Below are 21,692 nucleotides of genomic sequence, written 5' to 3'. Positions count from 1 at the left end.
GATCATTGTCTATATATCAATCTATTTAGCTCCCTGCTTTAGCTGAGCATAACATATTCAGCTGGCACGACTGCAACTCTCCTGCCCCCGTCTGATATCTTGGCTTCCCACTGTTCTCCTCTTTACCACAATGCGATCTCTTTCTGAACAATCTTTTAGAACAAAAAAAACTTGGGTGCCAAACGCATGAACTGTTGGTTCGAGGTCACTCTACTGTTCTCAACTCCCTGGTTCTCAGTTGTCTCTGGCATGTGCTCCGCGTGGTATCAACACCTAAATCCTTCTTCAAATCTGTTCAATTCATTATATTCCAATTCATTAATTTTCGCATTTTTCCCCAGATCAGCTTTGCTACAGTTTGCTTGCTACGCTTTCAGGGTGGACTTTGTCTGCAGAATCCAGAATTGCAACAAGGTGCTCTACAATCGTGTTGGCTTGGTCCCATCCTCTCGACTTCTTCACCACAAATATGGTCCCGTTGGTCCTTTTCATGTTCTATTGTCCTTCCCTGTCTGCTTTTCTTTTTACAGCACCATCTTCAAAATCACAGCAATGGCTACAGCCATGACCCCAAAGATCTGGATCACCGGTTGCTCTTCTTGTTCCCACAACGTTGTCCTCTCATACTCCAAACTGGACAAAGCTCCCTGTTCGTACTCCTTCATGCCTTGGAACAATTGCCACATACATTTGTAGGTGTAATAGCCACTGCGGCTACTTGTTTGAAGATCCCAATTTCTTACATAATCACTCCCACACCACCTGCTACACTTTCATGATCAATTGCTGACCTCCCTATCTCTGTGGCATACATCTACAATCTTCACCACTTTCACTGTTTGCGTCCTAAACATCGACAGGAATGCATTGTTTACCCAACATTGTCACGTAAGGTCCAAGCTCTTGTCAGTGCCCCTGATACTACCATGTCCTCTTTCTTTACACATGCCTTTACAGCTGCCTCTAGTGGACTTTCATCACCCCTTCTCCCACCGCAATATTTGATCACACCTTCATCAATGCGCGTCCATTTCTGCTTTCTCTTGGACTGGTCCCCCAATCTTCCAATCCCTCCAGACTCAAACTGACAACAAAAATATATTGCCAACAATGCTCTCATCTCTCTTCTGCTCCCGTTTCTGTGCCTCCTCCAGTATTCATTGACTGGTCTGGCTTCTGGCTCCTCCCCCTGTCCCATACTTGCTGCAACATTTGATATTGTTACCTTCACCAGAAAATTCCACACAAGTCGCTCCTTCATTGTTTCATTCCTGCATCAAATCCTTCCCCCGCCTGTCCTATCTGCTTCAACCCAGTGAAATCTTTAGAACATTTCTTTTTCTCCTGCCCACTAAAACTTCCTATATGGTATTATGTATGGTCCACATATATCAATTTGTCTCAAACTCTGGCCACTTTTCCTTCTCTCCAGCTCGCCCTCACTTTTCTCGTCATTCCTGATAACTCTTGTCCCAATGCTATGTTTGCAATAGCAGCTGCTCTTGAAGCTATTTGGCGCTTACATTGGGCTTTCATCTTCAACGATATTCCCTTTCGTACCAGCCAAGTGGAATCTCTCATTGACAAACTCTTCCTCCAAGCACAGCAGGAATCTTTTCTCTGCTCTGACATCCCCCACGTATCTCTCCCTTTTTTCTCACTTGATTTACCACTTCTCTGCACCTCTCTTTCCCTCTACTCTTGAACCTTGCTTTACTTCTTACTTGTTTTCACCTGACTTCTCCATAAATCCTTAAAAAAAACTATAACAAAAAAATTAAATTATTTTAAAACAAAAAAAATTATAAAAATATGCTGCTACCTTTGCCCTCACAATATAAAATCCAAAAACACAGTTTGTGACTATCCCAATGATATTCACTTAATAAACTTTGAGGCCATGTCTTCCTATTAAAAAAAGTTACATTAAAAGAGAAGCATTTAAATAATTCCAAACATTAATTTTCCTAGTGACTTTATTTATTCTTTTCTTTACTATCACTTTATTATATATTTTAAAGCTTCTGAATTTAATATGGCACATATGAACAAGAGTTTTACCACAATAATTCTTGAGGAAGAGAATCGTGATGCAGAGATGGCAGCAATTATTCAGACATTTCTTATTGATGCCATAAAGCGTCAGCTTTCAAACGCAGATACCAAAAAGAAGAAACAAAAAAAGATATATACCATGGTATATTGCAATAGAGATGCTGGTGACGTACAGCTGGGAAAGTACTACTTTGATGAAAACAGTGTTTACACTGAAGAACAGTTTCGTAGACGATATGGAATGAGCAAATCCTTGTTCATGTGTATTGTTGAGGGCGTAAAGAAACATGACAGCTACTTTGAGCAGAAAGTTAACACTGCCCATTCTCTTGGATTCTTTTCTTTCCAGAAGGTATCTGTAGCTCTCTGCCAGCTTGTCTACAGACTTCCTGCTGATGCTCTGGACAAAACGTTTAGAATGACAGAGTCTACTTCGCTAGAGTGTTTGGAGTGTTTATGTGCTGCTGTTATTGCAGTTTATGGAAAGGAATACCTGAGGTTGCCAACACAAGAGGATATAAAGAGACTTTTGGCAGAAGACGAATCTAGAGGCTTCTCTGGAATGCTAGGTTTGCTCGACTGTATGCACTGGGAGTGGAAGAACTGCCCAACTTCTCGGCATAAACTTTTTGTTGAGATAGAGAAGACTGCAACAATAATCCTGGAAGCTGTCGCCTCCTATAACCTGTGGATTTGGCATGCTTTCTTCGGTTAGCCTGGTTCTCTCAATGACATTAATGTCTTAAACCAGTCCCCCCTCTTTGAGGATCTTGCTGATAGACGAGGTCCAGAGATCGAATACGAAGTCAATTGCAACAAGTATACAGACTTCTGACAGAATATTTGGTCATTTTTAACCCCCACCAAGACTCTTCAACTTATATTGTAGCTTTAAATTTATGATAAAAGATAGTAAAGTTCTATAAATATCTGGTACTCTCACAGATAACTGTATAAGATGTAATAGATAAATTGAAAAAAAAATTGAAAAAGCTTTAATAAGAGATTGGTCTAAATTTATGCATCTTAAGTTCAGATAGACGATTTTGCATATTAAGGCAAAACGACATACAAGTCTCTATGCTAATTGCTTTCCACATTTCTTGCAAAGCATTTTCAAATTGTTGCAATGTGGTAGGCTGAGGTCGTCTTGCACGGATTTTGTTATCAAGAAGACCCCAGATATTTTCAATTGGACTCAAGTCTGGACTGTTAGGAGGCCACTCCAAAATCTTCAATCCAAGGTCTTTCTTGAACTTTTCTGCCAAGGTAGCCTTATGATAACTCGCGTTATCTTCTTGATAAAGGTAGTCTCCCTTTTCTACATTAGAAAGACTTTGGTAGAAGGGCATGAATTCCTTCTCCAGAACTTCATTGTACAATGAAGCATTCATGTTACCCTTAAGCATAACCAGTGGTCCAACTCCTCCAGACCAAATACATCCTCAAAGCGATACAAAACCTCCATTTCCTGGAACCTTTGGAGTCAAGCCGTTTGGATGATATTTCTCTCCTGGTTCCCGCCATACATGACTACAACCATTTTTTTTGAAAAGGGTAAAGGTTACTTCGTCTGTCCAAATGACAGTATCTCACTGTTTTTTCCAACCTTTTATTTTTCTATACCAAGCACGACGTTTGGCAATGTGCTCCTTAGTTAGAAGAGGCTTTGATTTGGTTACACGGTAGGCTAGATTCATCTTGTGCAACGTTCGGCTAATAGTTTTTGTACTGACTTTTTTTCCAGTCTTTTCCTTAATCAAGTCTGCCATCTCAACCAAGTTTTGATGGTGATCCCGTTTGACATCCAAGAAGAGATGTCTTTTATCTCTAGCAGTTAATTTAGAAGGTCTTCCTGTTGGCTTCTTATTAGTAGCATATCCGGTTTCATTGTATTTTTTTATGATACGTGTGACAGTAGTTCTAAGTATTCCCTTTTTTCTTGCAATGTCAGAAATCTTTATGCCATCTTCATAAAGTCCAATTAAGATTCCTTTTTCAACTTCTGAAAGCCTTTCAAATGGCTTGTGAGGTTTACTGCTCCGTTGTCTAGGCATTATATTAAAAAGATTTTATTGAATTTAGCAGATTGAGTAAAGTGAAGTGTAAGGGTATATTATGAAATAAATAGCGGAAATATAAATTGACCAAATTTTCTGTTCCGCGACTATATAATGAGATATTATTTGGCAGATGGTATATACTCATGTATGATGCTTTTGTCAAGAGTTTTAACGATCCTCAAACTGCAAAGGAGAAGGTAAATGAGTATATGTTACATCCTTTGAATCCTCTTCACTAATCACTTGTCTTTTTTAAGAACTTTGCCAAGATACAAGGAAGAGTACAAAAAGATGTGGAACAAGAATTTGGCATGTTGAAATCATGTTTTGCAATAGTTGCTGGACCAGCAAGAATGTGAAGTCATGATACTCTAAAGCATATCATGACTGCGTGTATAATTTTACACAACGTGATTTTGTTGGTGATAATAAGGGAGTGAATAGAGAGGTAGTGATAGAAGACAGGTTAGAAATGGAGAGTGTCTTGATAGAAATGCAAAGATTGATTTTTAGATCAGAGATTTCATTCTCTGATAGAACTTTTGCTAGCTGTCTTCAAAGACATATAAGAATTTGGGACCGGGAGCAACACTTCCAGCTGAGACAAGATCTTATGGATAGTCTGTGGAAAAGAGAAGGGGAAAAACAATAAAAACATCTTTATAAGCTTATATTTTATTCTTTGCAACTCAATTGCTCTCAGGAACTCCAGTATCACTGTTACCACTGTTGTTAATCACAGGCCCATTCCATATTTCTCTCTCTCTAATCCTATGCTGATGTTGCAAAATCATTTGGCAATCTATTGGATTTTCAATAGAGAGAGGGTCCATAAACAGAATACAGATGTCTTCAGCCCTTTGCAGGGCTGTGGTGTGCACTGTCAGGGCCAACGTGGTATTCTCAAAAATCTTGGTTGATTTCTGAACCTCTTTTGTGTTTTCCTTCATCAGGTCTATATGTTTATTGTCTTTCTTTACCATCTCAGCTTGAGCAGAGAGAGCTTTCTCCAGTTGCTTCTCCATTCCTCTTTGGTTTGCCTCCTGAGCCTTTGTTTGCTTCCTACCTACAGAGCGAGGGCCAAGATTGAACCTGTTACCTTCATCTTCTTTTTCTTTCTCTTCCTCCTCTTCCCCTTCAGCTCCACCTGCATGAGCTAGAGCAGAGTTTGCGACCTTGGCGTTTACTGCTTGTTTCTTGCTTGCCTTCTTGGTATTCTTGGTCTTTGGTGCCCTAGGTAGCCACTTTGGGTGCTGAGACAAGATAGTGAAGCAATGACCAAGGCTGAAATTTGACTTCATATCAACAAAGAACAACTGTCTTGCTTTTGACTCCTAAACTCTTGTTTAGCCATTATATAGAATATAATATTTATATAATTTACATATTAATTGCTTACATCAGATTCGTCATTTGAGCCACTTGCATTCATTCCTTGTGCTTGAGACAAAACCCCAGCATATTTACTGACTACCCTGTTAATGATATGCCAACAAGCAGGCAAAGCACGATTGTTGTGCTTCAAAGCATTTTTACCCAAGAACTGGTAGTAGTGGTTGCTTATTCTCGACCAGAATTTATCACTCTTTTGGTCAACGCCTCTAATAGTATCCAAGACAATAAACAGATAGGAGTGGAAAAGCTGTTTGTTCTCTTGGATAGAGAACTTTTTCTTTGGTCTGCTTTTCTCTTTTATGTCAATATTGACAATATTAATTATTGTTTAAATGAACAGAACCCTTCATATTAGTATCAAATATAAACAGCTTGCAATAAAAAAAATACTTTTGCCAGAAATTTTGGGTTCATCAAAGGAAATACTAATAGAGAAGATGCTCATTGTAAAAAAATGTGATTTTATTATATTAATTTTTAATGGGGGCGAAAAGAAAATAAAAAACTAAATTCTTGGCAAGTTTTTAAATTGAGCATCTATTTCCATGCTCAAAGTCATAAAAATCATAGAGCATGTAAATACATACTGTCAGAAATGCTACTGCTGCAGACAATTTTTATTAAAAGCATTTACAAAAAGCACTTAAATCGGAAAAAACTGAATCTAAATACTACTGCTGCAGATGCTCTTACATTTCAAACCATTAAAAAGAAAGGAAGTTCACTAGAAAAATATACGGGAATTACCATGTACAAAGTTAAATTATAACAATAGAAAATCTGGGGTATTTTTTCATCTCAGCTTTTTTTGTGTGTTCAAGATGAAAACACTGTTTTCCGGTTTTCTATTGGCTTGGATACAACAGGCAAAAATATTATTTATTATTATTATTATAAAGACATAACAATTCATTATAAAGACATAGTAAATTTAGTAAACGTTGTACTTGTTTCCTTTTTCTCTTAACACTTCAAAGTAAAAATAAATAAACATTATGTTCACAATTCCTGAACTCTACAACGAAAAGTGCCATTGTGCTGGATGTAGTCAGAACGATCTCGGCTATAGTTTTGTTGCCAGAAGAACTGCTCAACGTCATAACAAAAGGGCAAGACTAAGTGCCATAAGATGTGAAAGGGGTGCAATATTTGAATTTATTTAATTGTATTGTAATCCATGAAATAACGTGTTGTAATAGACATGTCTACCCAAAGAAATATGATGGAGGTCGATGATGAACGTAAGGTTTATTTAATTCAGATACTGTTAGATATTAACCAAGTGTTATATTCTAAATGTAGCTATCTTAACCCATCAACCCGGAGCCTTGGAAGAATTGTACACTCAGACAAACTCACCTGTTTGGGAAGGAGCTTCAATGTCTGACACTGAAGATGTTTCCGTTACTAATGACGCGATCAGCAATGGTGACAATGATGACAGTGGAAGCAACAGCAATGAAATCAGTGAAGACAAAAGCGAAGACGATGTTATTGAGCTCGACAACAATGAATTGAATAGTGAAGGTCAGTTAGTGTTAAAAAATTTAAAAAAAAAGCATTAATTTTTTTTTATAATTGACCCTTTTGCCACCCCCAATATGCCCAGAACCCAGTGCACAGGTTCATTGCTACTTTTATGGTGATGTTTGCTTCCCGCTATGTGGTTGACAAGGGCGCCGTTGTCTTGATCGAGTTCATCAACAAGCTTTTAACAATTTACGAGCAGGATTTCCAACTGCCCTTGAGCCTTCCTGGTCTTCAGCGCATGACAGGTTTCTCAGCCATGACCAAAGGCATAAAGAAATTTGTTGTGTGTCTGGATTGTCACAAGGTGTACGAAGAAAGTGCATCTGTCCCATCTCATTGCAATTTTGTAAAGCTTGGTGCATGCTTGTCTTGCAACTGCCAATTGACGAAAACATCAGCATCGGGTGCTTTGGTGGCCAAGCGTTCATACTTGTACCAGTCCATTGTTAATACTTTACGAATGTTTTTCTTTGTCCAGGATTCGAGAATAAAATTAGACATTGGAATCACGAGCTGAAGATGGTGGATACGATGTGTGACATATACGATGGTGCCATGTGGAAGGAGCTCAAAAACAAAGATGGTGTGCAATTCACAAAGGATTTGCGTTCATTAATGTTGACTCTCAACATCGACTGGTTTCAACCTTTCAATAATGTCATGCACTCGACTGGTGCCATATACCTGGTAGTAAACAATCTGCCTCGCAATGAAAGATACAAGCCAGAGAACACACATCTCGTAGGATTGATGCCTGGCCCAAAGGAACCCAAATCCAAAGAGATAAACCATTATCTCTGGCCTATGGTAGATGATCTGATAAGATTGTATGAGGGACTGGCAATCCCAACTTTTGAGTGTCCTAGTGGTGTCCGCGTCTGTGCCGCATTGATGATGGTGGCCTGTGACATCCCGGCAGCAAGAAAGACAAGTGGGTTCACCTCACACAACAGTACATGCGCATGTTACAAGTGCAACAGACATTTCCCTCGCTTGGAAAACGGTGTCAATGTTGACTTTCGTGGGTTTGACTTCTCTTGGTGGGTGCTTCGTGGCGGTGTAGAGAACAGGTTGCATGCTGAGGAGTGGGAAAGTGCTTGTACCCCCTCAGAAAGGCATCGGCTGAAGGTCAAAAATGGTGTTTGATGGTCGTAGTTGCATCGCCTTGGATACCTTGATCTAGTATGTGGAACGATCATCAATCCCATGCATAATTTATTCCTGGGAACGCCTAAAAGATTGATGGATCATTTGATCAAAGACGAAGACATTCAAGATGGCAATTTTGCGGCAATGCAGAAGACTGCAGAAACGATGATTGTGCCTGGTGGATACACCTCTTTGAACTCGAAAATAGGAAAGCAGTTTTCGTATATGAAGGCAGACGAGTGGAAGTCATGGGTGCTCGTATACTTGCCAGTTCTGTTGAAAGATGTTCTTGCAAAATACAGATTCGAAAACTGGATTAACTTTGTTGATGCATGCTGTCTGTTGATCAAGCCAACAATCACGTTCGATGAAGTCAACACTGCCCATCAGTTCCTTCAAACTTTTTGCACCAGATGTGACGAGCTGTACAACGCCGAAATCCTCACCTGTAATATGCACCTACACCTCCATCTTCGAGATACAATTCGTGATTTTGGACCAGTGTATGGTTATTGGCTATTTGGGTTCAAGTGGTTTAACGGGTTGTTAAAAAATTTGAAGACAAACAGGAAGATCGGGTTTGAAGAAACATTTATGAAGAAATTTATTGAAGATGTGCACAAAGACGATCTTGTCAACAGTTTCCTTCAGAGTACCTACCAGACATCTGCATTTCCTCTCCTTACCAAACTCACTTCTTCCTTTACACCCACCACCATTCCATCCATCTGTCAACGTACCTTCCACATACAGTCATTTGTCGAGGCTTCTGAAGATCCAAATGTACTTGTAAAAGGCAACGAACCTCTCCCTCCTTCCACATTCCCTCTATCATTAAAATCCGCTACCACAATGAGTGACATTCACTATGTTCATCTCTTACAATACTATAAAGTTGCGTACAACAATGAACAATTAGTTCACTTTCAACAAGCATCAGAATCACCATACTTTGTTGACAATACAATTACCCTGTTGAAATACATCAACATCCTTGGGCAGGTCTACAAGGGTAAAGGTGAATCTGGAAGCCATGGCTCTCTTGTACAAGCAAAGTTCATTAGAAGTACTGGTGAGCATATCATCGCATACACAGGTCAAATACAGTACATTTTCACCCATTCTTTCACTCCTCCACCCACCTCTTCATCCCTTACTCCCTTGCTTCGCACCCATCGCCGCCCAACACAACTTCTTCACAATTCTCAACATACTTTTGCATTTATCAAATGGTACACACCCAAAAATGATCAATCGCGAGAGTACGAACATGTTGAAACCTGCTTTCCAACATTTTCTCCTGACGATTTCCAATGTGTATTGCCAGTGCATAGAATTATGTTAGAAGTAGCAACTGCTGAGCACACAACACGCAGAAAAGTAAAAAAGATGCTGGTCATTCCTTTGCTAAAAAAACAATACATTTAAAAAATAATAAAATATAACTCCCTTTTTTAAAGGCACACAGAAAAGAATAATCATTGTGTTTATATTTGTTGGTATGTTTATCATTGTCAGATGGAGGATGTGGAGGATGTAGAGGATAAGAAAACAAAATTTATTGAAACTCATCTCTAAAAGCCCAGTGAGGGAGAAGGGACGTCAATCTAGGCGGGACTGCTAGAACAGCATCTATACCAAAGGGCCTCTTCAACATCTGACGCGAATTGAAGTCCATGCGATTACGCATAAAATCATTAACAACCGCAAGAAAGTGATTGTACTAAATACAAATAAGTGATTAATCAAAGTTCTGATTCATTTAAATCCATAAAAAAACAAAAAAAAAGCTATATACAATAATGTAAACAAAAGAAATTACCTCATTGCTTCTCCAACTTGGACGCACTGTACGAATCGCACAGTTGCTTGAGACTCCAGGCATATCGTCTTCAGATTTGCCCTCAGACATTGCTTCTTTCTGTAAGAGTCCGTCGCAGCTCTTACCCACCTTCACATCAATTTCAGCCTTGAATGTATGGTAGGTCAGCTCGCGACGGTCAAAATGCTAGTTTATAAATGTATTAATATGAATACATTTAATTTGCAATCAAAATATACTTCTAGCATACATCGGTCTCTTGACCTGCTTTTCTTGACCGAGAATTTGTCTTTTTGCGCGCTTTATAGGATTCCTTGACTTGGCGTCTCGTTCCACAAAAGTTTGTGTAGATACAATCGCTAATATTGGCCTGTCAAACACTAGTCCCAACAACCTTTGGGGCCAGGTATGCATGAAGGTCATGCATCAGCTGTCTGTTGGGTAGAAGTCTGTAATCAACATTAACATCCCAACTGTGCTTGCTGTCGTTAGCTGCAACTAGTTCTGGCTTATTTGATTTGAAGTTGTGTTTCTTCAACTCTCCTCGGATAAGAGCCTATACTTAGTGTGAGATATTATGTTGATGAACTACTGTACATCTCAACACTTACTAAAACTCTAGTGCGATCCTGTTTACTAAGTTCACCAGCGTTTGCACCAGTAAGAACCACTGGACCAACAGAAGGAGCAACAGAAGGAGCAGCAGAAGAGATACCAAAAAAAGCCTCAGAAGGTGTTATATACCAATCCAGAGTAGAACCAATGAAAGAAGCTGCGAAAGGGACAGAAGCAGGAGCAGGTATAGTGGTAGGAGCAATAACTGCAAGAAGTTCTCCAGAGGCATCGGCAACGCTATCAAGTATTTCCAATGAATCTTTGTTCCCCTTGATGACAATGCCAATGTTTGAATCCATGGTCTTGAGACTTTCCTCCATAGCGGTGAGCCTTCTTAAAAGCTCAGTATATTCCGGGGATGGAGCAGGGGCAATGGACTGACGATTGTTAACCATGGTCTGAAAGCTATCTAATAAAATGTTATACGTAAGTTGATTATTAATTATATTTGTTTTATATATCTATTCATTGTATATATAGAGTGTTATTAACATACAAAAGAAGTTAGGTGTTAAGCGAAACAATAAAGTGTAGTTAATGGAAAGATAGTAAAAGTAAAAGCAAGAACCCATTTATTATATTACACTTGTTGCTGTAAATACTCAGGATTTCTTTAATACACGTATCTCTATTAATACTTCCTGGAATTAACGGGGTGCAAATCGGCTTTGAACATGCTTTTTTCAACTCAATCCAATATATGATTTCTGTCTTTTGGCCTTTTGGCCCTTTGGTCTTTTGTTCTTTTTGTTTTTTTTTTCATTTACAAGTTTTCTCTCTTTTCTCTCTTTCCAACATTTATTATATTCACAGATTTTCTTGGTAAGATATCTTATTCTTTAATATTATATATATATATATATAACTAAAATGATAATAATTGTTTTCTATTACTACAGACACTCTCGTTTTGTTACCTTCTGATGCATCCCCTTCACAATGTCCATTCGGATTAGCTAAGGTTAGTAAATATACTTTATGCCATCATCCTATAAAATTATTCTGACTTTTTCCTTTCTTTTGTATAGGCCATATCGCCGAAATTACTCTCTACTATTAAACACGGTTATGAACATGGTAATATTTTATTTTATTTCAATCTATCTCTTTTTAATAAGCACACGGCTTAACATAATTTCTATTATAGATGAACCTCCCTCTCATGAGCACATCGCGAATCAAGAACTTTCATTTCATACGAGTGTCATTGACATGGTAATTTTTTTTTGTACATATAACAATATTATTTATTTTGTATATTAATGTATATCATTTACTGAAGACAATATTAGCGTCTCCTATGTACTCTCTTGGTCTGCAAATAAATCCTTTTGCTTCGGGTAGGTAAATGAAATATTCTACCACACAGTTCACAAAAAATAAATTTTTTTCAGCATTTTTATAGCCAAATAAAGTATATTGAGTACTATGGTTCGCATTCATGACGTCTTTTCTTTTTGTCTCTGGTAAGCTATTATATTGCAAGCATAATTACATATATATATTCTTAATATCCACAATTTCTTGTTCAAACAGCTAACACTTTTCTAATTTCATAGAACAACCATTTACAAGCAAGCAACACACAACTGGGCTTTTCTCTGAGAGATATTGTTTGGAGAATACTTGTTTTATCAGAACATTGGCTATTTCAAATTGTATGAAGGATAGAACACTAGCCAGAACGTTCCTGAATATTAAATATAACCACTGTACTATAAACCTAAGAATATTCTTTTCTTTCTAATAAAAACAAAATAAACCAATAATTATTATAAATAAATTAAAGATTGGAGAAGTGTATGGAAACAAACAGTATAAGAAGAAGTCTCTAAGATTGGATAAAATAAATTCAAATACAACAAAACCCTGTAAAAACTGGCATATCCATAAATTAAACAATGTAAAAACTGGCATATCCGTATAATCGATCTTTCATTTATCGTTCTTTTAATCGGAAAGTGGTAGGATATATTACAACAAAATGTAATTCTGAGTTGCCGTTTTAGTGCATGTGGTAAAAACCCATATACAGAAAATGCAAACACATCTTACTATCCTGCTGTTCTGACCTTTTCCTATGTTCGAAAGTTGGTCTTACCACCTATGAGTAAGCCAGCTTCATACACTTGTAAAAACTATCTGATCGCATCGTAAAACCTGGTCTTTTCACATAATTAATTACAGTTTTACACATAAGAAAACCACACCTCTTTTCCAGTGGCAGTGGGGTGAGAACAAACCCAGAAAAGGAAGTGAGGGAAAGACTATTGGCTGACATGTGGCTTTCAATGCTCCACAGACATCTGTCATACATGACTTCAGTTGGCTCAAGAGAGAAGTCATTTTCTGCCTGTCAGAAAGCGTGGAGATAGCCCTTGACCATGGAAGAGCAGTAGGCCAGCCAGAGAGCAAAGGGATCAGACACCTCACAGAAGACCAAGAGGACGGCAAGCATCTTGATTGGTAGGATATATGCGGCCTTTAACAGTACGCAGATACTCAAAACTTGTGGCAAAAGGGGCATTGAGCAACAAGATTCTCAGATAGTACCATTTTGAGTCACTTGGTGAAACAGCGTGGACTCTGCCAAGGGTTTTGCTTTCCTTTTTGCCATGTGGAGTCCAATTTCCCTGATTTTTTTTCCATGTAAAATGCGAAGGAAATTCCAAATAAAGATACTTGTGGGATGGAATATCCAATGTATTTTGAGCAAACCATCCAGTCAAGGTAGTGGAGGAGCCCCACCCAGAAGTTTCTTCAAGAGAGTCAGATTCACGGAAGTAAATAGTCTTGGCGTTCTCAAGATGGATAGCAAGTCTCTGGTGAGCTGGAGACTCACTGTGAATCCTAAAAGAAAAGATTCTCCAGCAAGCTTCAGACGCAGAGACATAACAGGCATCAAGGAATTCTTGGATCTCATTGATAGGTTCTTGGGGGGTGGATGAGAATCCAGGCTGCAGGACTGTCATGGCATGGTCATGACCCTTGTATACATACTTGTAAAGATATTTTACAGAGGCAACAGAGGTACAGATCTCAACGTTGATATGTGCATTGTACTTTACACATAGGTAGCGGTTGTGAGGAACTATGCATCAATTGTCCAGGATGGTATTGTACCATATGACTGATCTTCCATTCTGTCTCTGACAATACAAAGGGTATCCAGCACCATCTTCAATTGTATCATCTTAGGCATTCTTTGGATAATGCTTCTGGCAGCGGCCGTTCTTCATGTAACATGCTAGAGGGACATTAGCAAGACAGACCTTCTCTCCACATAGTTCATGCACCATATGGCGGCTGATGATTGCAAATGCTTCTGGCTCAAGATCAGGATCCAGATACTCAGCAGACACGATTCTGTCATAATAGTCTACTGTAACTGGCTTGTCTGCCATAGCTAGGATCAACAGAATATGGGCATGAGGGTGACCTCGCTTCTGAAACTCAATGACATGGACATGTGCTACGACTTTTGCCAAGATATGCTTCTTTGTTAAGTCGTGCATTAGTTGCTCAAGCTTCATGTGGAACACATGGAAACAAAGGTCAGGTCTATTACTGGCACTCTGTCCACCCAACAGAGAATTTGTGATTTCTGGCCAAGTGGGATTGCAGGTAAAGGTCACAAAGAGATCCGGCTTGCCAAAGTAGTGCACAATGCCCATAGCATCTTGATACAATTCACGCATACATCGTGGGCTGCCAAGGAAGGAGGAAGGAATAATCACTTGCCAACCAAGATTTGTCATATCATTGTCATTGAGGTAGACTGCATCCTGGATACCACTGTAAAGTTCTGCACGCATCTTTTTTTGGTTCAGGACATAATATCCTAGACGGCTATGTTCAATCTTGGCATACATATCGACAATATACTGTTGAAAGAGGTGGCCAAAACGGTGGAGGAGGTGCATAGAGTTAGAACGGTACATGAGACAGTTAGCATACCAGTTCACGGTAGAGATCTTTGATCCTGCTGGAGTATATCTATCAACAGTCCAGCCAAAATCACCAGAAGAGAAGAGTAGGACATACTGCAAACATTATAGTTGCAGTAGTACTTATTGATCTTGTGCAGATAGTCTGTCTGGGTGTGTAGAATGATATCTCTTGCCTCATTATGCTCAGTATCACTCATCAACACTGCCACTTCCTCAACAATGGGAGCAATGTACTATCGCTGGTCTGCTGAGCCAGACTCTGCCAGGCAAAACGTCATATTGGCTGTTCCATCATTATCCCATGCGACTTGATGCATAGAATGGAAGAGGGAAACAAATGGATTAACCTCCATGAGAACGGCCTGAATCTTTTCCAAGATTACCCTGTCTAATTCCAGGGCATTGCGATGTCTATGGTTGACCTGAGATGCTGGATCAAATATATAAACCTGGGCAAACTTGGGCTGATCCATCTGGGCCTGGGTCGTTGGAAGGACTGACCCAATCTTGTAGCAGATGGTCTCATGGATCCGGAAGTTGTATACACCACTGATATTGCTGGCAACAGACTGATCAATGTTGACTCCCATGAAAGTGAAACTCATAGTGCTGTTGTACCGTCTGATCTTTTTGAAGAAATCTTTTCTAGCAGGAGTGTTATGTACCAAAAGTTCTGCGATTCCAGGAGGGGTGGGTTCAAAGGGAGGAAGAATGATAGTCCCAAGTCTGCAGCACATGGAGAACATGATGTTGTTTGCCTTGGACGTGTAGTTTTTCTTATGAATCCACATTAGAGCTCCACAGAATTTGCATTGTACATCAATGGCACCTCTGTTGTCAGTTGGAGGTAATGGGGTGGTAGTACATCGGGCCATGTTATGAGTGACAGCTAACTGGCCAGAGACAAAAGTGTGGTGCCATCTGTTGTTAGGACACTGCAAGCTGTTACTCCGTAGGTGGCCAATTCCATTACAGCAGGGAATAACAGTGGCAGTGGCAATGGCAGTGGTGGTTGTCAAATCCAAGACTCTCTCAACAGCAGAAACTTGCAAAGCCTCAAAAGCAGCAGTTAGATCTACAATAAAAATATTAAAGAATAATTAATAATTGTGGCAATTGATATATAATTTTAAAAATTACTTCTGCTGCTCTCTGCAATATTTTGTTCTGTGAAGGAGAGATCAATTGACATTGGTTGTGTTGGTACAACAGAATCCTAGACAGCTTCAACTCTTGGTCTTGAAGCAGCAGCCAAATAGAGAAATATATAGAGTACAAACAATTATTAGAATTTTTACTGAATATTAATCAATTTTGCTCCATTTATTTACCTCGGCTACTCTCTGCAGGATATTGGTCAGCATGGGAGAGAGCAATGATTTCTGCTATGGTAAGAATCATAGGATTCTGAACAGTTTCTACCCTTGGTCTCGAAGCACCAGCTAAATAATCATATAAATGCAGATGATAGCAAATAAGTTAGAAACTATGCAAGTCGATCCAATGGATTAAAGTAATCTGTTTTAATATTATCTCTACTACTCTCTGTCTGATATTCTTCTTGGGTAGAGAGATTATCGCTGGTTCTCTTTTGGGGGATCAAGAGAGTTTTGTTTCTTGGGTTCAAAGGGCAGGATAAATTTGATCTTCTGCTGTGACCTAATTGTTTACATAAAGCACAAACTGGTCCAGCAGAAGTCATATTGATATTTGATAAATTATAATTGGTTTTGCAATTAAGGTGGGGATAAAGAAATAGTAAAGAGTCTATGTAAGATTATTATTTTTCGGAAAGATATGAACTTTACAGACACCCTATATATACTCTTTTTCAAAATAACGATTATATCAATAATGACAGACTTGTTATAATTTAAAATAGATTTGAATCATATGTAAAATCGACAACGTGCTGAAGTAATATTATAATTAGAATAAATTCAAGAGAATATCTTCTTCAAGTAATATTGAATAATAGAGTAAAATACATGTGCCAAGGTGCAGTAAGATGGCTTCTTCAAGGAATAGTAGCTAAATCAAATAGAATATAGTTGTAAAAGTTCATTAGAATGTCTTGTTAAAGTAATAAAAGTAAGGTGACAAAAGTAACAGTCAGTTGTCAAAGTAGCATGGGTTAACCTTTTGGAATTAACATGTGTATCGAATTACAAATGCTGCAGAAAGTGCACGTTTCAGTATAGTTTCTTGGAATTACCATGTGTATTGAGTTACAAATGCTGCAAAAAGTGCACGGTTCAATATAGCTTCTTGAAGTAACACTATATATAAATTCTTGAATATCCAATTGTCAATGCAAAATCATATGTTTTATTTTACTTTATCAGCTATTATTATAAAATGTAGTATATAATATTGATGATCTTTGCTTTTAAATTAAAAAGTAGTAATAGCCAACACGTTTTTCTTTTTTTGTTGTTAATTAATCCAAATCAAGGTATCAGGGCGCAGCACAATTGTAACATACAAATGAATCATTATTTTTATTTTATTTTTATTTACTATTTATATTGAATAGCTTTTGGGAATAACTCTAATGATATATATATATATATTCTCGTTATTCTTCAGATCGATATATTTTTATTACAATTACAACACAATTAAAAATGATCTGATTTTTTTATTTATATCTCAAAATCTGATATATGATATTATAATATGTATAATTTATAAGTATAATAAGTATAATAATAATAATAGTTAGTAGTAATAAGAAAAAAAATATAATTTTTAAAGATGTTTAAAGCAAACAATGATTTCATAGTAAAAACATTTTGTTATATGGATATGATTTATATTAAAATAGAGATTTATTAATAATTAAGATATTGAATGCAATCGAAAGATGATTAGATTCTATATAACTCATGTGCAGAGTATCTGTCTTTCTTTTTAATGGTTTGAACATAAGTCATATGATTTATAACTTCCTTTCTTTTTAACTGTTTGAACGTAAGTCATGTGATTTATAACTTCCTTTCTTATTAACTGTTTGAACATAAGTCATGTGATTTAGTAACTTCCTATGTTCTTAGTGATTTAAAAGTACGAACGTAAGTCATGTGCAGAGATATCTCTCTAGGATATTATATAATTTGATATATTAAAAGCTCTAATTATAATATCTTTAAATATACATATAAATGTATGCTTTACTTTTTGCTATTTTTATCTAAAGAACAACTCTTTCTATTTTTTAAATATGATATTATTTAAGAGTACTGGTTTTATCCATTCAATTGGCGCCCATTTCCATCTAATTAGCATCCATTTCCATCTAATTAGAACCCATTGACATCTGATTGGCTTCCATAGAAATTGAATTTGCGTCCATTGCCAACTGAATTTGCTCCCATTTCCATCTGAATTTGCTCCCCCCTTTTACTATTGGCAGAAGGGTACATGGCACTCAATTTTTTTATCCTTGCGCCTTACAATTTTTTTTATATAACTGTAGTATTTTTTTTTGTAAACGTCGTATTTTTTTGGCATAAAACATGGATATTTTTATTAGGCATAATTAGTTGATAGAGAAATAGAACACATAATAAGAAGTAAGATATAATGAAATACAAAGTAATAAAAAAAGAAAAGCATAAAGCAGTAAAACAAATAAGAAAAAGAGGGACATAAAGTGGTAAAAAAAAAATAAGAAAAAGAGGGACATAAAGTGGTAAAAAAAAATAAGAAAAAGAGGGATATAAAGTAGTAAAAAAAAATAAGAAAAAGAGGGACATAAAGTAGTAAAAAATAAAAATAAAATAAAAAAAGACATAGAGTGTAAAGAGCTTAAATAGACATAAAAGACATAATTAAAGCTTTCGCTCTCTGTTCAAACAGCGAGGAAAGAATGAAATGACATGGTTAATTCAACCCAAACAGTCCGAAAGGGTGACAGTCTTAGCTGATTCTGTAATCCTTAATATGAGCCCATCTGACTCTGTAATCTCTTCTCTGCGGACACCAAACTTGATCTTGGACCACATTTCCTCAATTGGATTCAGGAAAGGTGAATACACAGGAAGATATGCACACTTGTACCCACGGGAAGAAATAAAGTCTTTCACCTCATCGGCCTTATGGATAGGAGTGTTATCCATGATGAGATAACGTTCTTGCATACCCTGGCTGTCCAGAACGTCCATTGTATGACTAAGAAAGTCGAGGTAGTACTAGGTTCTGGTGCCAATTTGGCTGTTCACCTCAACGTTGGTGTAGATGTCCAACTTTCTCTTCTTCTTGGTTGCGACTGCAGTGGGTTTCTTCAACGAGCGGCTGACAATCCCTCTCTCGCACATTGCACCAAGGATGGTGATGGAAACACCTCTCTGTGTCGGGACAGTTGTCTTAGCCGGGGTGCCACTGATAGAATGGCCAAAAGTTCTCTTGATGTGCATGTTGAAGCCTGCTTCATCGATGAACACACAGTTTGACAGATAGTTGAAATCTGCAAGTTGTTGCCACTCCAAAATGCGGTCTCGTCTCATCTCAATTGTGTTGATGTCGTCTCTCTTCTCAGGCAGCTTCTCCAACTTCTTCATCGTCAGGGCACACTTCTTCACCAAGTGCTTCTGAATTGCTGATTTGGTAATCTGCAGCCCAGAGAACTCTTCCATGACAGCTATCCTTGCTTGTTCCAAGGTAGCATCTGGTTTATTTTCGAAAAACTTCAAAAAAAAAAGCAGAGTGCGCCTGGAACAACTTTCGGTTGCCATGTTTTCGTTCTTTAGGCGCAGAAACCTCCTCAACCTCCATCGTCTCCAGCCCATTGGACTCATCAGTCTCCACTGTGGCAGCATCAAAATCGGCCTGGATCTTCTCTCTGGCCAGCCTGACATAGTTCTGGGCAGTCCGGACATTGATCCCCGTTTCCCTGGCAGTGGCAGCAGCAGTCTGGTTTTCCGAGAAAACCAAGGAGAAGAGCTTGTTCATCTGGTTTTGGTTGTACTTTCGGTACGAACCTCGACCTATGCTTTCTGCAGTGGGAACAGAATCAGGATCGACCTTCTCTGGCAGATTCGTCTTTGGCTTCTGTGCAACAATTGTCTTGGTTGTGGCCTCGTTGACTTCGGTTGGCAGGAAACTTTTGAGACTGAGGAGGTTTGTGACTGCTGAGTTTCCGGCCAAGGTACGGGTCCATTCCATATCGGCATGGTTGACAAAGACATCTGTCACAGATCGGAGTACAACTTCTCCATGCATTTCGTCGACAATCTCTTGGTTGAAATCGCACAAGGGGTCGAAAGCAATTCCAGAAAACTGGGTTTGGTCTGCAGAACTGCTGTGACTGACCATTTCACAGTGCTTGTCCATAACAAATTCGAGGGAGTTGTTGGAAGTAGGCATTTTTTTTGAAAATAAAAAGGGTGTTAAAATCGAGGAAGAAAGATAACTGAGAAACTTTTATTAAGACACTGGGGTATATATACCAAAAAAAAATATTTTAATAACTTAAACGTTTCTACCAAGATATAGTCTTGTCCTGTTGTCTTAATATATTTGGATAAAGAACGTGTTGAAGAATAATGAATGTTTACATATTAAGCTTCTTCACACTTTTAAGAACATTTATTTTATTAGCCGATTTACAGTGCTACCAGAGCCTTTATGGTGTCCTGTCCTCTGTCTCGAAGGAAGGGGTGGGATTTCTCCTCATGGGTTTGCCCAACCAAAAAAAGAAAGTTTTTTTTTGTATAGAGCCAAGGAAAAGCTTGAAATTCAGTTATTGAGATTTTCAGTTTTTCAGAAATTTCTGCAGTTAGATACCATTCTATTTTCAGTTATTAAGATTTTCAGTTTTTCAGTTATTGAGACTTTCAGTTTTTCAGAAATTATTTGCGAAAAAATGGTTATGTATATTATAAAAATTTATGAATAAAAATGCTAGTTATACTATTTGGAGAATTATTTTTAAAATTGCTATTACATTTTTCTTTTTTTTATTTCTATTTTTTTTATTTCTTTTTTTTTATTTCTTTTTTTTTTATTTCTTTTTTTTTCTTTTTTTTTATTTCTTTTTTTTATTTTTTTTTATTTTTTTTTTTTATTTCTTTTTTTTTTATTTTTTATTTTTTTTTATTTATTTTTTATTTTTTATTTTTTATTTTTTTTTTATTTCTTTTTTTTATTTTTTTTATTTTTTCATCTCTTTTTTTTTTCATCTCTTTTTTTATTTCTTTTTTTTGTCATGAGCTTGTGCTATTTTTTGTTACTGTTTTTGTGTGTGTAATATTTGGTTTTTTTTTTGGTATTTTGTATCATGAGGGTTTCCAAAATTGAGATCGGGTAGTATTGTGAGCAAAGCATAATTCTTGGACCGCTTTCAGTTGTTTAACAGATTGTTGGACATTTACTTGTTTCGAGTGCAGATTACAAAGAGTTGTTGAGTTTGATATTAAGAAGATTAGGATTCTGACATTGTAAAATGGTTGGAGCAGGTGCTGAATAAATATAGCATTTTTGGATTCTTTTTTGTAATGGTATTAGATGCTTGTGTAGGACCAGGTTCATAAGAAATACAATTGCTGTGGTAGTCAATCAGATTACTGGATATTTGAGATAAAAATTGACAAGTTTTTGTGTGGTCAGTAAAGTGAATTCTACTGTTGGATTTCGAAAAAGTATGATCGGTGAAATGCACTTAAAAGCATTATGAATATATGTAGACTGGTTCCTATTGTACAGGTAGATGTTTGATCTTGTAGTTTCTTTGTAGGTGGAGGGTTGAATCGTCACGTTTTCTTTTCAGATTTATAGCTTTTGTTCAAAATATTATAGATTATTTAGAGATTAATATCAATGACTCCGAGGTATAGGCTTTATTTACATACAGAAACATAATGTGATCTGGAAATAATAAAAAAATCCATGAGGTGTAGAGCTTTAGGCAGTGTTTTCATTGTCAGAGTAATATTTAGTTGTTGAAGTGAGCATGAGAATGAGATTTATTGCTGATTTAAGAAGAGAAATAAACAGTTTTGGTATATAAACACCAAATGGAAAGAGAGAAAATTATGATATCTCTTTTAAAAAAGAATGTTTATAATAAATTTATGGCTGCGGGTAATATATTGTCCTATTTATTTTTTATCT

General features: G+C 37.2%; 9 protein-coding genes across 9 annotated transcripts; 3 read left to right on the top strand and 6 right to left on the bottom strand.

Annotated features, from left to right (window-relative positions):
- Nucleotides 1–351: 351 nt before the first annotated feature.
- PHYBLDRAFT_165414 (hypothetical protein) lies at nucleotides 352–1,261 on the bottom strand (the record flags this gene model as incomplete). Its single annotated transcript, XM_018435236.1, has 3 exons — nucleotides 352–484; nucleotides 529–765; nucleotides 876–1,261. The coding sequence occupies 3 exons, from the start codon at nucleotides 1,259–1,261 to the stop codon at nucleotides 352–354; spliced, it is 756 nt and encodes a 251-aa protein (XP_018294960.1).
- Nucleotides 1,262–4,261: 3,000 nt separating this feature from the next.
- PHYBLDRAFT_142425 (hypothetical protein) lies at nucleotides 4,262–4,477 on the top strand (the record flags this gene model as incomplete). Its single annotated transcript, XM_018430811.1, has 2 exons — nucleotides 4,262–4,315; nucleotides 4,376–4,477. 2 exons carry the CDS (start codon nucleotides 4,262–4,264, stop codon nucleotides 4,475–4,477), a joined length of 156 nt encoding a protein of 51 aa, XP_018294959.1.
- A 330-nt stretch (nucleotides 4,478–4,807) lies between these two features.
- On the bottom strand, nucleotides 4,808–5,419 carry PHYBLDRAFT_165413 (hypothetical protein; the record flags this gene model as incomplete). Its single annotated transcript, XM_018435235.1, has 1 exon — nucleotides 4,808–5,419. The coding sequence occupies one exon, from the start codon at nucleotides 5,417–5,419 to the stop codon at nucleotides 4,808–4,810; it is 612 nt and encodes a 203-aa protein (XP_018294958.1).
- A 2,284-nt stretch (nucleotides 5,420–7,703) lies between these two features.
- PHYBLDRAFT_109537 (hypothetical protein) lies at nucleotides 7,704–8,270 on the top strand (the record flags this gene model as incomplete). Its single annotated transcript, XM_018428119.1, is given in 2 exon segments — nucleotides 7,704–8,183; nucleotides 8,199–8,270. Coding segments are annotated over 2 exon segments (552 nt in total), but the record flags the coding sequence as incomplete, so codon positions are not given.
- Nucleotides 8,271–9,750: 1,480 nt separating this feature from the next.
- Nucleotides 9,751–11,024, bottom strand: PHYBLDRAFT_142422 (hypothetical protein; the record flags this gene model as incomplete). The annotated part of the gene is made up of 5 exons (XM_018430810.1): nucleotides 9,751–9,915; nucleotides 10,015–10,200; nucleotides 10,265–10,384; nucleotides 10,409–10,570; nucleotides 10,626–11,024. 5 exons carry the CDS (start codon nucleotides 11,022–11,024, stop codon nucleotides 9,751–9,753), a joined length of 1,032 nt encoding a protein of 343 aa, XP_018294956.1.
- Nucleotides 11,025–11,046: 22 nt separating this feature from the next.
- On the top strand, nucleotides 11,047–12,450 carry PHYBLDRAFT_62902 (hypothetical protein; the record flags this gene model as incomplete). The annotated part of the gene is given in 10 exon segments (XM_018441032.1): nucleotides 11,047–11,055; nucleotides 11,110–11,159; nucleotides 11,179–11,183; nucleotides 11,529–11,590; nucleotides 11,658–11,706; nucleotides 11,777–11,844; nucleotides 11,912–11,973; nucleotides 12,045–12,095; nucleotides 12,205–12,287; nucleotides 12,419–12,450. 10 exon segments carry the CDS (start codon nucleotides 11,047–11,049, stop codon nucleotides 12,448–12,450), a joined length of 471 nt encoding a protein of 156 aa, XP_018294955.1.
- Nucleotides 12,451–13,823: 1,373 nt separating this feature from the next.
- On the bottom strand, nucleotides 13,824–14,603 carry PHYBLDRAFT_18833 (hypothetical protein; the record flags this gene model as incomplete). Its single annotated transcript, XM_018439484.1, has 2 exons — nucleotides 13,824–13,958; nucleotides 14,019–14,603. Coding segments are annotated over 2 exons (720 nt in total), but the record flags the coding sequence as incomplete, so codon positions are not given.
- Nucleotides 14,604–14,812: 209 nt separating this feature from the next.
- Nucleotides 14,813–16,281, bottom strand: PHYBLDRAFT_142419 (hypothetical protein; the record flags this gene model as incomplete). The annotated part of the gene is made up of 3 exons (XM_018430809.1): nucleotides 14,813–15,654; nucleotides 15,911–16,021; nucleotides 16,119–16,281. The coding sequence occupies 3 exons, from the start codon at nucleotides 16,279–16,281 to the stop codon at nucleotides 14,813–14,815; spliced, it is 1,116 nt and encodes a 371-aa protein (XP_018294953.1).
- Nucleotides 16,282–18,772: 2,491 nt separating this feature from the next.
- On the bottom strand, nucleotides 18,773–19,946 carry PHYBLDRAFT_165410 (hypothetical protein; the record flags this gene model as incomplete). Its single annotated transcript, XM_018435234.1, has 2 exons — nucleotides 18,773–19,267; nucleotides 19,341–19,946. The coding sequence occupies 2 exons, from the start codon at nucleotides 19,944–19,946 to the stop codon at nucleotides 18,773–18,775; spliced, it is 1,101 nt and encodes a 366-aa protein (XP_018294952.1).
- Between the last annotated feature and the right edge of the window lie 1,746 nt (nucleotides 19,947–21,692).

Source organism: Phycomyces blakesleeanus (assembly GCF_001638985.1).
Source record: "Phycomyces blakesleeanus NRRL 1555(-) unplaced genomic scaffold PHYBLscaffold_5, whole genome shotgun sequence".
NCBI classification, from domain to species: Eukaryota; Fungi; Mucoromycota; class Mucoromycetes; order Mucorales; family Phycomycetaceae; genus Phycomyces; species Phycomyces blakesleeanus.
This window is presented reverse-complemented; position numbering and strand designations above follow the sequence as displayed.